We start from the raw sequence: 16,095 nt of genomic DNA on the forward strand, positions 1-16,095 counted from the left end.
ACACGTGCGTAGTCGATGGCCTACCGTCAAATACGTGACGTTCGTTCGAAGAAAAGTCTAGCAGCAGTGATAAAATGGCGTCGCGCAAGTCAGAATCGGATCTGCTGGGTTGAACGAGAGAAACACGGGACGGAGGAGGAGGAGGGTAGGCAGGAAGAGGAGGTAGACGACAGGCACAGGGCACAGGCACAGACAGAGACAGACAGGCGAGAGGACAGGCAGGAGGCAGGCAAACGAACGAGAGCCAAGAGCAAAGGAGGAAGAGCAGACTGAGCAGAGCAGCAGAGCAGAGCCTGTGTGTCGTCGTCGGTCCGTAGTGTGTACCGTGCGTACGTAGTTGCGTATAAAAACGTGCGGTGTCGAGTCCCGGTGTCGTCATGTCCTCGCGTAGCCGCGTCGCCGTAATAATATCGTGGCAGTGTTGCAACGAGGCGGCGCAAGTCGATTCTCGATTCGCGTGATCCGTCTCGCGTCTCGCCGCTACTCGCTCGACAGTTCCGACTCTGCGTAACGTCGTCGATGCCTTTGTTCGCGACCGGACGGAGGAGGACGGGCGCGGATTGTCGTCGCGACGAGGCGAGGAAGAACGGGAGGACGAGGACGACGACAACGACAACGACAACGACGTCAAGGGGAATCTCATTTCTTTAGCCTAGCTGGGGTAGGTGAAGTGCTAAAGTGTGTACTCTGTGTTGGGAGAGAAGGTGCGATAATCTGTCTCATTCCGTCTCTCTTATTCTCTTTCTCTATCTATCGCTCTGTCTCTTTTTCTCTCTCTCTCTCTCTCTCTCTTTTCCCTCCGTCTCTCCGCGTGTGTGTCCCTCTGCCTATCTCGGGTGAAACGGCACTCCACACCCCGGCGCGGTCCTGGACACGTCCAAGAGGAGGTGGAGGCGACGGCGTAGAAGGAGGCGCGGAGGAGCCGACGGCGACGACGAGATGCGCGAGTTCAAGGTGGTGGTCCTCGGCTCGGGCGGGGTGGGCAAGAGCGCGCTCACCGTGCAATTTGTATCCGGCTGCTTCATGGAAAAATATGATCCGACGATCGAGGATTTCTATCGCAAGGAAATCGAGGTGGACAACTCGCCGTGCGTCCTCGAGATCCTCGACACCGCCGGTACCGAGCAGTTCGCGTCGATGCGCGATCTATACATAAAAAACGGCCAGGGCTTCGTCGTGGTTTACAGCCTGACGAATCATCAGACCTTCCAGGATATCAAGGCGATGAAGGAGCTTATTACGCGTGTCAAGGGGACCGAACGCGTGCCGGTGCTACTGGTGGCGAACAAACTCGATCTGGAGCATCAGCGGGAGGTCGGCACCGAGGAGGGCCACCAACTCGCGCAACTCTGGGGCTGTCCGTTCGTCGAGGCGAGTGCCAAGAATCGCACAAACGTCAACGAGATGTTCGCCGAGATCGTGCGGGAGATGAACTTCAGCCCTGAGAAGGAGAAGAAGACCTACTGCTGCTGCAGCGTCCTCTAATACTTAATCAAAATCTCCAACGGTTTGGATTATTTACCCGCGGACCGAACTAGGTGAAGGCTAACATAATACAGTGTGTACAGTGTGTTACGAGGAAGAGCTCGTCATTCTTCTCTTTATCGACGTGCTTCGTTCCTCTGGTCCTGGTCCTGGTTGTCCTCAAACTTCTCCTCGCGGCTCTTTTTTGATCCGTTAAAGGAGAGGCAGGGATATGCCAAGGGAAGATGCAGTGTGTACAGTGGCTTTTGGGCAGACCTCATCGGCGTGTTGTCCTGGAGGATCTTTCTTCTGAAAATCTCTCTTTAACCTTGGAAATCTTTTCAACCTGCAAATTTCTACAAGATGTGCGCATCTACCAAGGCTAACTTATGTTGAACGTTGTATGAATTTTTCAACGGGGGACTATGGTTCTCTCCTTTTCTAATTCGGAAGACCGTCCGACGAGCGGCGGCCGTTAAACACAGATATTTTATTATACGCGAATATAGTATTATTGTATGTAATATTATTGTAATATATATACATATATATATATATAAATAATATTAGTTTAAGAAGGAAAGAAAGAGCGAGCGAAAGGTAGCTTTTCCTCGGCAAAAGGACCAATACTCCGCTCGCGTGAAAAAAGAGGTGTTGAAAACTGTAAAACCAAACTCAATATCGGCTTTCTGCTCAATTTCAGATAAAATCGTCGCGTGTAGGTTTCGCGTTCTGATTTATAAATTGAGACTGGGTGCTGTGCTAAGGAAAAAAAAAAAAAGGAGAAATACTCGCAGACTTTGAAGGAATCACTGTGATGGTCGATCGTTATAGTATGATGATAGATTCAGCGATAAGGGGGCTAAGTTTGAGCAAAAGTTTAACGTAATATATCGCATGATTTGCATGCAGTAGTAGTGCGAAGGTTACACAATCCATCTGATTAAAAGATGATATGAAAATGGTTTGGTTTTGAGAGTACACTCTTCTCTGTGCAATTATTCTGTATTAATTTAAGCTAAGGAGGCTGATTAAGAGAACGAGATATCACCTAAATGTTTTTGTACGAGACGCTGTTAGAGATATTAATGTACAGGGTGTAACTAATTTAATCGTCCGAAATGTCTTTGTTGTATTTTGAAAAATACAACAAAGATATTTCAAAGAAATGAGTTATTCAATTAGAGAAGTATTCTTCTAATCGTAATATTTGCCTTTTCTTTAAATAATTTCTTCCTGAAACACCTTTTAAAATATTTCAAAATACATATTCTTTAGAGATCAGACATCCTGTATATCGGTTGTGGTTCATTGAATCTTTTATTGCACTCAAGAAAGAAAGACATTAAAAGAATAAAGTTTTATATGCGACACTGTAATGACGAAAGAATAACCCAAATGTTGTGAGATATCTTGTGATCCATTGTGTAGCAAATACTAATATCTTATTTTGGTTTTGCTTTAATGTCTATTAATGCGCGAAAGAGCAAACTAAGTAATAGTATGATTATAAAATTGAATTTTAATAAATTAAAGACCGAAAGTTAAAAACTGTCTTTGATTTATTAAAATTTAAGAAAATCACAGACTGTTGTGACACAATGATGGAAATAATTAAGAGGAACGTTTCGTAAGGCTAATTAATGTAATAATGTCAATCTAAATCGTAATTTGTAAGCTTTGTACGGTAAAAAAAAAAAAAAAAAAAAAAACAGTTTGTACTGCATAAACTGCAAGACTGCACAGTTGATCTGATAACTATGGGATTGATGACTTATAACGAGTGATCTTACACACCAATGACACAGAGCACAATAGTTTATTCATAGTAGAGTTAATAAAAATCGCAGGAATTCGCACTGATCCCTTCAACTGCAAAACATAACATGCGAGTTATATATTATTGATAATAAGGTCAATGTGAAAAGTATCGTAATAACAGAACCCCTATAATAACAGCTAATAACAGAATTTCTAATTTCTTTTTTTAGAAATATATATGTATCTCTTTACATGAAAAATTGCAGAATCTATATTTCATTAAAAAATTCTAAATAATAATAGAACATTAAAGATATTTACAAAATTATCAAATGATTATGTAATTGAAAATATCCAGAAATGCAATTACGATACTTTTTATTGCTTTCAAAGAGAAAAACCCATAAATCTTATTGTATGAAATATCGTTGAATTTGTTAATGCAAAAAATTGATGCATGTAAAAAGAAATTAGGACACAATGGTTCTCCGTTTTGTAATTCGTTAAATTGATCGAGTACTTTAAAAATTTTATAAATTACACTTATTATTTTACTTATAAAAAATATAAAATTAGTTTTCATTGAGAGAGATTAAAACATGAAAAAGTTTTGAAGATATGTGATTAAAAAATTTATTTTATTATATTTATAATCATATTTTCTTGTATACTTACTATATATAATTTTCTTTATATTTTATAATTATATTTTGTACATTGTGCGTGTAGTTACATATTTGTAAATTTTATCTATATTTTTTAGGTTGCAATTTCATTGATAAATAGCACATGTATTGTTTGCATCCTTTTCATAATACAAGCGATAAAAATTTCTTTCTATATTTCTTTTTAACATCTTTTTTCTCTCTCTCTCTCTCTCTTTCAATAAATTTTTAACTTTAAGTTCTAAAACATTCGATCAATTTCACGAGTAACTGTAATAGTGATAAAGTGTGTGTAATATTTCTCGTGTGTGATCAATCGTATTATCTGATGTTAGATATCGTTTCTGGCGATAAACAACAGTCATATGCTTTAGTTCGATGCATTGTCATTTAACCCTTGGATGCATGAAATAATTATTCTTATTTTTTATGATATAAAAAGGTCTACAAAGCCTTCCAAGATCGAAAATCTTTATCTTCTAAAATTTAATTTTTTAAAGAAGCTTCAAGCTTATCTTTTGACGACATTCAATTTGAATCTGTCGATTATAAATCAAATAGTTTTTTTCTTTTACTAGACTGTTGCATCTGAGGGTTAAATAGAAAGAGAATCATTCGAGATCTTTTCACCGATTTTACTGAGATATTATCTTGGTTCTGCGATGTATTTATAATTTGCGTATAGCCTCCGTATTAAATCCTAATTTATAACTTTAACGCATGTATCGTTTGAATCGTCGCAATACGCGCAATACTATTTTCCGATACTTTCAAGGGTAATTGCGGTAAAATTAGGAGCTAAAAAAACAATAAAAAAACAAAAGAATGAACTGATGTACAGTATTTCTACGATTGGTAGTTAGATCGATCTTAGATATTTTTGGGAGGAGGTATTGTTCATATACTTTGAAAGAGAACACGTGTGGAATTTTAAATATTGTGAAAGAGCACTGTCGGTGCACAATCTTCGAACGGCACTCTCTGTACTCTTCTTTTTTTCTTTTTTTCCGGAGTCTCGTATGTTAAAAAAAAAAAAAAAAAGAAAAAGAAAAAGAAATTAACGAGGCCGGCGCCGGAAACTGCGGTCACGAATTATCTTGTGGTTTACAGTCTAAAGACAAAGGATAGAAAAAAAAGGAGCGGAACGTTTCGCTTTAAGCCATTACTTTATCATAGTCTCATGGAAAATTTTTAGTCTCGCTGTGTGATCACGTAACTCGTAACTCCGCACCTTTTGTATATCGAATAACAATAATCGAAGCCTTTTCTTGGCTTCGATCGAAGGGCCTCTTTGTAAAGCGTTTTAAAATCACCTAACTTGTGTAGCACACTTCTTACGTTTTTCGCCTTGTTTTACATGTAATACATACATATAAACACGAAAACACAAAGGACGCACCAGGCCGTCGTATGCCTAGATAGCTCACCAAGTATTTGATATACTTGAAAAATCTATTTATATATTTATGTATGAGAAGTGAAAGAGCCGTGCCACGTGTCTCTCGCGCGTCCAACTCTCAAGATTTGCATGCGCTATTTTTCTACAGCGGCATCTAAAAATTTTTATCGCAAACGATTGATCTATAATAAAACAAACAAATTATTCCAATTATAATGAAATAATGTTTATTTGGGGAGCTATCGTCGGCGGAGAAGAGCGTCGAAAAAGAATTGCGTTGAAGTCCTGGCGACGGCCAGCATATCATATACTTAAGGACCAGAATTGTTTCTCTTTCCTTCAAATTTTATTTCACGATCGGCGAATCAATTATCTTCCTACGTGTCGAAGAAATATCGTGAAAAATCGAGATGCGATATACAAAGATGTGTATAATGCAACAATTCGCGTACAGTTGGAGATACGTGCGCATTTGTTATGCAACTGGGTCACGCACATATATATATATATATAAATATATATTAATTAATAATTGGGGTAAAGAGAAAAAAAGAAAGAGCAGGAAAAACACCACGATTTAGATATGTGTATATCGGCCTTTCAGTACTACTACCTGCGTATCTGATATATTGAGTACGAAATACGTTATATATTTTTTACAATGTGAAGAATCTGTAAATATATTATATAGCGAGTCGAAGTATACATAATAAAAGCTAATTATCTTGAAACACTTCAGAGGAGATGAAATATTTAGAAGTGAATATCTCTTATGGCGAAATAAAAGAAAAATGTGCATAATAGGACCAAGTGCAGTCTCTTTCTTTCGTGCACGGCTGTGCAAAATGCTTTATTGTAATTATAAGTAGAGGAATCATCCACATGGGCAGATGAAACTAGAATGTTATAATTACTCTTGTAAGGTTTTTTTTCCTTGCAGTCATTTTTTTTGCGTTAATTCTTTTTTCGTTTTTTTTCCTATATAAAAGATAGAGATTTTTCCGATCACAAAGAGTCTCTGCTTCTCATAATTATTTTAAAATATTATAAAAAGTATTTTCCTACAAAGAAAAATTTTCTGTCAATAGTTACTTTCTTGTATCCGAATTATTTAATAATACTTTTGATCGAAAAACATATTTAAGATATATATTTTTGAATTAAACGGATATCAAGTAATCGTTTTAACCGGCCTTTACGTTCAAGTACCAGCATGGTAATCTAGTCATAAACGAATGAGTCAAAGCACTTATAAATCGCAGTTGCATTTGCATTCTTCGAATATTTCTCGGCCAGAGAATGATTATCGCGATTTTTTTCTCTCTATTTTACTCGATTGACGAGATATTTTTTTTTAGCTTAAAAGTGTTTTCCTCTCTCTTTCTCTCTCTCTCCCTCTCTCGCTGCGAAAGTATCAAAGTCAGATCCAAAGTTGTGCCCATTGAAATATAGATTTTAATTTTACAAAGATTTAAATTTGGAGTTGAGATTGGTGCACATTTTTCTCTTTATTCGCAAGTTTCTTCTTTTTTTCCACTTACTAATTGTTGTAACAGTGGCATTTGGCGCTATCGTACAAATATAATATTAGAAATTTTAAAATCGATAGCTTGCTATGCCGATTGGACATGTGTGCGATAAAAAAAAATAGCGTTTACTTCTAATTTTGTTTTTTTTTTATCGATTTTGCTTTAAATTGCAATTTCACCTAAATGTGTGTTATGTCAAATCTCAAATTGTTCACAGAAAATCGAATTAAGTTATTCTTAAATGCGAATCGTTCGCGCAGCATAATATTTTTGTTGTAATAATGTCGAACTTAGTAGACGAGTAATCATAATTCGATTTGTATGATGATAAAAATATTTAACGTCGTTTGTAATTTAAGGAGAAAGAGACTCTTGATTAAAATAACGATCGCATATATGTTTTAAAATAAAATCATTTTATATTTCATTTCGAATTTCTTTCACGTGTATTTTATTAATTAATTATCAATGCAACAATTCCCGTTACGTATATTCATTAGATACACATGAGGTAGAATCGTGGCACGTGTGTGGAAGACAAGTGTTCTTTTTGCGAAAAAATCGTCAATATTAGCTTGAATATGCTGGAGAAGATCTAATCAATTATTAAATTAAAATATTAAAAAAAAACTTTAAAATATTATTGTTAACACGATAAAAAAATTAAATGTTAAAAATATATTATTACAGTACATTGGTTAAAAGGTATCATTTTTAAACTAATAAAAAAATGCTAATTTTTTTATCAATATAAATAAATATCGTGTAAATAATAAATTTATAGTAATATATGTTTTTTTATAGAAAATAAAAATGTCTTAAATTACGCGAATGTATAATAAGATAGAATAATATTGTATATAGTATCCTCTATTCGAGGTATATAATTTACATTAACGTTTGATTATTAGTATTTCAATTTTTCTCAATTAGACTTTCCGTCGTCTCATCTTTTCACGTGTGTGTATAGTCACATGTATCAAGCATATATTGGTACTACAAGAGTGATTGAATTTTAAAAAAAAAACTTCAAATGGTATTTTAAAAAAAGCTACACTAAAATAATGCTCGTAATATATTTCTTCCTACATATATACAGTAATATATCGACTCGACAATTTTTCTGTCGCGACGCAGCAAAAGAGATGCTCCTACGCATGGGATCTCTTATAGGACATAAAAAAATAATTGAATTACAGAGTATGAATATCTTGAGAATAATTCTTGGAAAAAACTTTACGTTGTTATGTATTTTCTTTTTTGCTTCTGTCTTCTTATATAAAACAAGATATTTATCTCGCGAAATTACTCTTTTACGCAGTTGAGCAATCTTTCATTGTCTTCCGTCTCCTTAAAGGACTATCTTACAAGATTATTGCTAAATTATCACATAATCGATATATATATATATATACATATACACACACATGAAGACTAACGTCTTTTCCGAGGTAGATAAAAATCAGTACAAATGCAAAAGAAACTAACGAAAAGTATGGTATACTGCAAAATAGCAATTTTACAGAATTATTTATGAATAACTCTTTTTTTGCAAAACAAAATATGAATAAATACGAAACTACATAAATTAGAGTTATTATATCTCTATAATTATAGATATATAGATATATATAATTATTACAAATTGTAATTATTTGTATATCTATATAATTTGTGTAAATAATTACAATTATTTTAAAAAAATTAATGTATTTTTAAAAATAATTGTAAACAAAAAAGTAGAAAAATACGATTATAATATTTTGTAATGATAAAAAGTTTTTTCAAAAACTTTTCCTAATTCTCATTTCTATGTGGCACACATTTTAGTATACTGCTATTTTATGGTAATTATACTGTACATAATTTATATGTTGAGATATTCGATTAGAAAAATAACTATAAAAACTCGTGCAATTGATCAAATGTTTCAAAAATTTCAAAAAAATATTTTAAAAGACTACTGTATTTTTATTGGATCATATATAAAGCTTAAAAAATATATTTTCATACATTCCTTTTTACATTGCTAAAAATTTTTAAGAAATTTCAAAACATTTGATCTCAAACTTTTTTGCGAATAAATAATAACAGAACCCGATTAGTAAAAAAATATATCGATAATGTAATGTAAAAAGAGCATTTGCATACTTCATTTTTTTTCAATTTCATGCAAAAAAAGAAACGCGTTGTAAAGTACCTTATTGAATGTATCAAAACAGAAGGAAATCATATATCTCAAAGTATGTGTATGGAAATACTCTCCGATAATATCATAATTTTTTATATAAAATTATACCAAAAGAGATAGCGCACGCGAATATTGTTTTTACACTTTATCAAAGCTAAAATTATACTTCCATTTTAGTGAATATAACATCCCGTATCCGCTCGACACAACGTTGCGTTCTTCTGTTGGACATTTTGATGCATTCACGTACAAACCTGTAGGAATTAAACATGTCGGTGTCCTTACTGGTTAACTTGCGAGGCTCGTGTAATACTTCTCTATCTTTCATACTCGCTTCATCTGAGCTGCCCGAGTCGTTCGAGTTGCTAAAATACATAAATTCCACAATATTACCGTCTCCCATCTTTTATTTTGTACATTTTATTTTACAAATCACACATATATATAAAAACTCTCTTGCTGATAACAATATAGAACTTTTAAAAATTTATTTTTTAACGTCCTTTTCTTTTGAAATTAAAAAAATAAAAAATGATAAAAAGAAAGAATTTAAATAAAAGATTTAAAAAATTAAAAGAGGCGAAAATCACTGTATAATGCATGAAAAAAAATATATTTAAAGAGAAATATCATATCTACTCACTTTTTGGATTCTTTTATGGGCGTCATTAGTCCTTCGCATTGAACGAGGTACACGTCGATCCAGTCGTCGACCTCGTGAAAATAATGTTCTATAGATGAATATGACTTCTTGATTAAGGTGTCCTTGATACGCGTCAGCAAGAAGCCGTATATTTGGGCGAAGCATGTCCTATCAGCAGTATCTTTTAAAGAGCTCATTGTTTTCAATAGGATACGGCGAATCGTCACTTGTTGATCGTTTGTATTGCAATTGATGTGCGCGAATTGGTCGCAAAAGTTTACGAGGGCGCGTATCAGCGATACAAACGTATCGTTAGGAAACGTCTTGTGGAATATCAAAGCGAGCTGCGCTGCCTCACCAGTGATGCGTAGCACATTTTCGTAGGCCTCCATCTCGTTGCTCCAACCAAAGTTGCACCAGAATATTGTTGTCAGTTCGAGAGCAAAAATGTGATATTCCTTTTCGGTGGCATGCAAAATCATGTGACGAAGAAAACTCTCTCGATCGAGTCGGAAGGATTGGACGTACTCCCGCAATTTGGGCTCGCATCGCGGATCTGTGCGCAGTCGTCGATGTATGGCAAAGCAACGTCTCTCATAATCCTGGATTATATCCAAAACAGTGCCGTTGAGTATGTGCCATAAGGGCGATAATCGCGCACGATCGATCGGCTCTACACAGTCATCGATCGCATCAATCACTTCACGCTGCTGATTCACCGTTAGTATATTTGGTATGTAGAACAGTACGTTCAATATGCGCGTTATATGGTTTATCAAGTCATGAATAGTGCTCCTTAAGCAGGTTGGTTCGCATCTTCTTATCAACGACATCTTCTTGGTCAACGCTATGATCAGTAGTGGGTAATCCATTTTAGCAGTACAAACTCTTTCTTTTATAATTTCGTGTATATGCATCAACACGCAGAGAAAGTTGAAGTAGTGGAAATTGCTATCGATCAGGTAGGGGATGTAGACAACATTCATCAGATCATCCGGAGTTATCAACTGTGAAAGAGAAATTATAAAGAATAAGAAATAATAGAGTTCCAACAAATATTTATCTTCATATCTATAATATTATATATTATTACCTTATAATCAAGCATGGTATTCATAAAAAGCGGAAAATGCTTGCAAGACCAAGTAACATTTTTTTGCAAACAGACTTCCTTCAAGATGTACATTAACAGACTGTATTCGCTATCCTTTTCTATAACGAGGAACGATCGCAGGAACAATATGTCCTTCGATGTAAATATTATGCACTCATATTTGTTGTATCCTATCGCTATCTCCACGAGAGTAGTTAGCACCTTCTTTGCGTTCAACAAAATAAATATCAGAAAGATAAGCAATCGTTCAGAATCGCTTATACACACATCGCGTTGCAAGAACGCTATGAAAAGTTTATGATTATATAAATATTCTAAACGATTGTCGTCAAAATGTCGCAGCACATATTTCATTATGATGTAATACACATCTTGTATGTTTTGCTGCACTATTACTCTTAATACCGACACATAAGCATGATATTTCTCGATTTCTGTATGCGGGCACGCAAACATGTGATGGAGATATTCAAGCAAAACGCAACAATCGTCTTTTTGCAGCAATTGTATTCTCTCATTGATGAAACTCAGTATAGATTTATCCCATTCCTTGTAGCGCTTCATCAATTCTCTCATACTCTCTGGTTTGCCACTAGCGATGCCATGACAGAGTTCTCGAAGAGTTAACATGGATTCTTTGCCATTCCCCGAACCTATGAGTTGCTGAAGGCAGTGTAATAAATGGTCATTTTTTTTCAAAAATTCGTCCTCCTTTATAAAGTTTATAAAGTAGTGGCATTCGATGATAATGGCACGCTGCAGCGAAATCATAATATTTTCAGTGTCATTGAATTCTAGCCAGCCCATATACTCGTAACAGTCAACCTGCTTGATTTGATTCAGTAATAAGGAGATCAGTTCTTGATCCAGCGTCGTTACGATAGATTTCACCTTGTCGACGGGGAGCGCGCAATAATAATTTTCATGATTGTGAGCGATATTGCCATATGTGAGCTTAAACAGTTTTTCTAGATAGAAATTCTTTGTGTAAGCCTCCATCTTCTTGCTCATGCAGAACTTAATATGACGAAAGAGGCATTTCAGTAAAAATCCATGCTGTTCGCATCTCGCCTCTTCGGATAACTCGGGGGAACCGGCAAATCTGGGACTGCCGAGCAGATCCAACAATGCCTGAAAATTCGCTACTAATTGACATGAGCGTTCCGTTATATCCTTCTCCGATAGTGTGCCTAAGTTCAAGCGTAGACACTTTTCATACGTCTTGTTAGTCAGAACCAAAATCAATAACGTGGCACGCGATATTTCTAGCTCATCCACACATTTAATCACTGCCTCCAGAATTTCCACATATAGATCCAATGGCATATACAGAAGTGATTCCAACAATATATACTCGCACTTCAAGCGCCATATTATCTGTACATACAAATTATTAATATAAATAAAGTATAATAAAAATAATAATTACAATATACACAATCTTAAAATGATAATATATAATTAAATGTAACTGTTTTTCTGTTTTGTAATTATAAAAGTATCATAAATTGTATTGGTATATAATTATGTCATATAATTGGTAACATATATAGTTATCTGATTTCAATTGTAATATTGAAAATACAGTCAGTATAAAATACTTTTCTTAGAAATGCTAGATCAACAGACAATATATATATTTATATAAAATTGTCTGATCTGGTATTTCTATACATCTGCATATATACATATATAATACTACAAACATTAACTCTTAGCATAAATTTTTTATAAAACAAGAAAAAACATTCTCTCTCTCATAACATTAATTAAAAAAATTTTTAATACGTCTAAAAGATATTTCTTATTAAATACTAATATGTGAATTACCTGTATGAAGAGATATGGAGATAAAGTAGGCCAGAGACCAACCAAGTGACCATAGAGCAGGTCTTCTAAAAGAAGATTTTGTGAAGGAAAATTAGTGTTCAATAGAAAATAATTGTAACACTGAGCAGACGTAAAAGTGATGTTGCTGCTATCTTTGGGATTAATGTCTTTAGGCAATAGATTGTACTTTTGAACAATGTCCACAACAGCTTCTATTAGTTCGTCGATGAAACATGAAGTTTCCTTTGTCGCTCTAGATGAGATAAATTTCAATTGACCATACTCTTGCTCTTTTCTTAATAAGAGCTTCTGCATATCCTGGGAAAACTCTTCCATCTTGATTGGAAAATTATCAACTTGAAAGATAAGAAAAACATTAGTAAAGAAATAATTTCAAATATAATAAAATACAATATTTACAAAAAAAGAAACCATTTATAATATAAAAAAACAATAATATATATTAGATTAAATATAATCTCTGTTCTATTTCTTAATATAAAATATCCTGAATCTTATTATTTCAAAAAATTATCTAAATGTATAAATATCCGTTACAATTCTCTTGTCACTAGAAAAACCATAGAAGAGGCAAATTTTACATATATTTACTAAATAATATTATATATTTTATAATATATAATATTATTTAGTATTGTATTAATACTTTTGTATAATATAGAAATTATAATATATAACATGTACTATAGATAGATGTACAAATAATGTTTACTTAATAAACAGATTTCAATAACAGAAATAGAGTTACAAAAAATATTGTATATCATAAAAATTATCATTATTAAAATAATAAATAATAATTTTAAATATAAGAGATAATGAGAAGTAATTACATATATTAAGAAATAGAAAGAGACTAAGCCAGATTGTAGAAAGTGTTTGATATAAAACAAAAATAAAACATAAATATGATCATATAAGAAATCTATAAAATATATACAAGAGATCATCACATACATTTTATAAGATTATAATTCGATGATACAGAATTGATTACACATTAAAAAAAAAAAGATTATAATTCAATGATACACAGACATAGAAGATGCAAAAAGTCAGGCTTACCGAATTCTCGTATTTAACGGAAGTCTCTCATTTGAAATTTGTTCTCTTGATCATCACAAATACTTGTAAACATCGTATCATTTGTATACTTTCTCTCACTATTCCTTATCATCAAGAAGTGCCGGCAAGTCGTTCGACAATTATCAGATTGCTTACGTCATAGTACGCAAAAGTAAAACGCAAAAAGGTCGCTCTTTTCTTCTCGTCGTCGATTTGGATTTTTCGTCCCAACAACGATGGTGCGTGCCTGGTACATGGACAACAACGATGCCGATCAAAGATTGGAACACCATAGGCAGCCGCCGAAATTCGTATCGTTGGATCACCTGTTCACAGCGACGGGCGTCGAATATTTTAAGGTTAAGAAACTCACGATATTGAAAAGTACACGTGCGATCAGCTGACAAAATTTTGCCAACTGTCGAAATTGCCTGAAATGGAATGATATTTAATATCGCGCACATTGTTTTATATTATTAAATGTAAAATGCATTATATATAATATATACACATGTCAAATTGTATAACATTTAATATATTATTTTAATATTAATTAATAATAATAAATTGTATAATACACAATATTTGCATGAATAAAAGGAAAATTTTTTTGTACATAATATAAATTTTAGTTTATATATTGTTTTTTTAAATATACTTTTTTCAGATAAATCATCTTGATTATGGCACGGACACTATCTTGAAAAATTTACGCGAGAAACGTGGTTATACATATGAAGATGAGATAACATGTTCTAAAGAGTGTTTACAAAACTATGAAGAGAAGGTATAAAGAAAATGTATCTCTGATTATATTCAATTGTTATTACAGTAGCAGATTTAGCGATTGACTAATGAAATGCAAGCTTTAAAATCTAAAAAAGAAAAAAAAAACATTGATAAAAATGCATAAATTTTATTATTTCTCACAGAATCATATTTACTTGATACTAGATCAGTCGGAGGTAGACTATAGGAATTTGAATAAATAACAAATTTTTTCCAAGATACACATTCAAACTCTCACCACTTGTTCTTCAAAGAAGTATTTATCTATTTGTATAACTACTTGATATAATTGTTTAATTCACAAACTTATAGTGACAATGTGTAAAATGTTTTTTTGTTACCTGCTTCTGTAATTTATGTATAATTTATATATGATTTATTGTATTACACATCATTCATCATTTTCGTAAATTTTTGTAATTATATTAATATTCTTCAACTAAGTATTATACATATTTAATCTTCAGTTGAAAAATTTTTTCACTGAGCACCTCCACACTGATGAAGAGATTCGCTTAGTTCTGGATGGATCAGGTTATTTTGACGTACGAGATGAGAACGATGAATGGATCCGAATTGAAGTTAAAGCTGGTGATCTAATAATCATACCTAGTGGAATTTATCACCGCTTCACTTTGGACAGTAATGTAAACATATGCATGCATCAATGCCTGCTTTTTATATATTTTTTTATCCATTTTTTATCCATCTTAAAGATATACAAGAGAATTCTTTTTTAATAATTTTTAAACAAATTTTTAATTATATTAAAGATTCCTTTGTCATATTAAATTATAATCAGAAGTGATAATAAGTTATATGAATTATTTTTACAAGAAAAAATTCTAAAAATAAATTTTTCTATAAAATTTCAAAATTCTTTTAGAATTACATAAAAGCAAAGAGATATTTTGTGGGAGAACCAATTTGGTTACCATACAATAGACCAGCTGATAAAATGGAATGTCGTCAACAGTATCTTAAACGATTGCAGAAGGGATTTGAAGTAATGACTTCTCTTTAATGACTGTCAATGCTACATCCTTCTCTTCCCTCCCCAATCCATTCCTCTTATCAGAGGGGTGATAAGAGAAATGGACTGAGGAGAGAAGAGAAAGATCATCTACATGTATCTGTATCTTCTGTCAATTATATAGAACATAGGACCTATAGTACAGCAGATGCACTCTGCCCTACAATTATGTAACATTAAATGTAAAAAGTAAATGCTAAACAGGCTTCCATAAAAATATATATTTTTATCTTATATATACTATTCGTGACATATGTGAAATATTAAATATATGCATTTGTATTATATTACATATAACATAATAATCTATGAATACAAGTAGCTATGGTATGTAAAATATCTTTTGAAAATATAATATACATTAGAAATAAAGCAGAAATCTTTTTAATTTTTACACATTTCTTTTTGTTTATCTCATTTAAAATTTTTTCCAGCACTCTTAATGAAAATTAGAAGGAAAATTCTTTGATCTTTTATAATTTATTTTTACATTATTATTGTTTACATATTCATGTGAAAAGATTGATTTATACAAATATTGTTTTAAGTAACAGGCTTTCGATTCTAAAGTAACATTTTAATTTATATTAT

The 16,095-nt window shown here is 32.8% G+C and overlaps 3 protein-coding genes across 4 annotated transcripts; 2 read left to right on the forward strand and 1 right to left on the reverse strand.

Moving 5' to 3' along the window:
* The first annotated feature begins 50 nt into the window (after positions 1–50).
* On the forward strand, positions 51–7,245 carry Rap2l (Ras-associated protein 2-like). The gene has a single exon (XM_072894858.1). It carries the CDS (start codon positions 940–942, stop codon positions 1,483–1,485), a length of 546 nt encoding a protein of 181 aa, XP_072750959.1. The 5' UTR covers positions 51–939; the 3' UTR covers positions 1,486–7,245.
* Positions 7,246–7,880: 635 nt separating this feature from the next.
* LOC140667133 (uncharacterized) lies at positions 7,881–13,822 on the reverse strand. Of its 2 annotated transcripts, none has more exons than XM_072894848.1 (5): positions 13,683–13,822; positions 12,597–12,952; positions 10,746–12,143; positions 9,653–10,659; positions 7,881–9,374 (listed from the first exon to the last, which is right to left on the reverse strand). In XM_072894848.1, the coding sequence occupies exons 2-5, from the start codon at positions 12,930–12,932 to the stop codon at positions 9,170–9,172; spliced, it is 2,946 nt and encodes a 981-aa protein (XP_072750949.1). In that variant the 5' UTR covers positions 12,933–12,952; positions 13,683–13,822; the 3' UTR covers positions 7,881–9,169. The 2 variants fall into 2 exon arrangements, with proteins under 2 accessions (XP_072750949.1, XP_072750950.1); XM_072894849.1 differs by having other exon boundaries at positions 13,575–13,705.
* Positions 13,823–13,907: 85 nt separating this feature from the next.
* On the forward strand, positions 13,908–15,898 carry Adi1 (acireductone dioxygenase 1). The gene is made up of 4 exons (XM_072894857.1): positions 13,908–14,041; positions 14,350–14,469; positions 14,939–15,118; positions 15,358–15,898. The coding sequence occupies exons 1-4, from the start codon at positions 13,919–13,921 to the stop codon at positions 15,493–15,495; spliced, it is 561 nt and encodes a 186-aa protein (XP_072750958.1). The 5' UTR covers positions 13,908–13,918; the 3' UTR covers positions 15,496–15,898.
* Positions 15,899–16,095: the final 197 nt, after the last annotated feature.

The sequence above is a fragment of the Anoplolepis gracilipes genome, chromosome 6, assembly GCF_047496725.1.
Source record: "Anoplolepis gracilipes chromosome 6, ASM4749672v1, whole genome shotgun sequence".
Lineage (NCBI taxonomy): Eukaryota > Metazoa > Arthropoda > Insecta > Hymenoptera > Formicidae > Anoplolepis > Anoplolepis gracilipes.

Excerpts from the sequence above, each read along its gene's own strand:
- Rap2l (XM_072894858.1), top strand. The coding sequence starts at position 940 with ATGCGCGAGTTCAAGGTGGTGGTCCTCGGCTCGGGCGGGGTGGGCAAG.
- LOC140667133 (XM_072894848.1), bottom strand. The coding sequence starts at position 12,932 with ATGGAAGAGTTTTCCCAGGATATGCAGAAGCTCTTATTAAGAAAAGAG. Across the intron at positions 10,660-10,745 it reads ATACCATGCTTGATTATAAG|TTGATAACTCCGGATGATCT; the intron begins GTAATAATATAT and ends TCTCTTTCACAG. Across the intron at positions 9,375-9,652 it reads CCCATAAAAGAATCCAAAAA|CAACTCGAACGACTCGGGCA; the intron begins GTGAGTAGATAT and ends TATGTATTTTAG.
- Adi1 (XM_072894857.1), top strand. The coding sequence starts at position 13,919 with ATGGTGCGTGCCTGGTACATGGACAACAACGATGCCGATCAAAGATTG. Across the intron at positions 14,470-14,938 it reads TACAAAACTATGAAGAGAAG|TTGAAAAATTTTTTCACTGA; the intron begins GTATAAAGAAAA and ends TTTAATCTTCAG. Across the intron at positions 15,119-15,357 it reads GCTTCACTTTGGACAGTAAT|AATTACATAAAAGCAAAGAG; the intron begins GTAAACATATGC and ends AAATTCTTTTAG.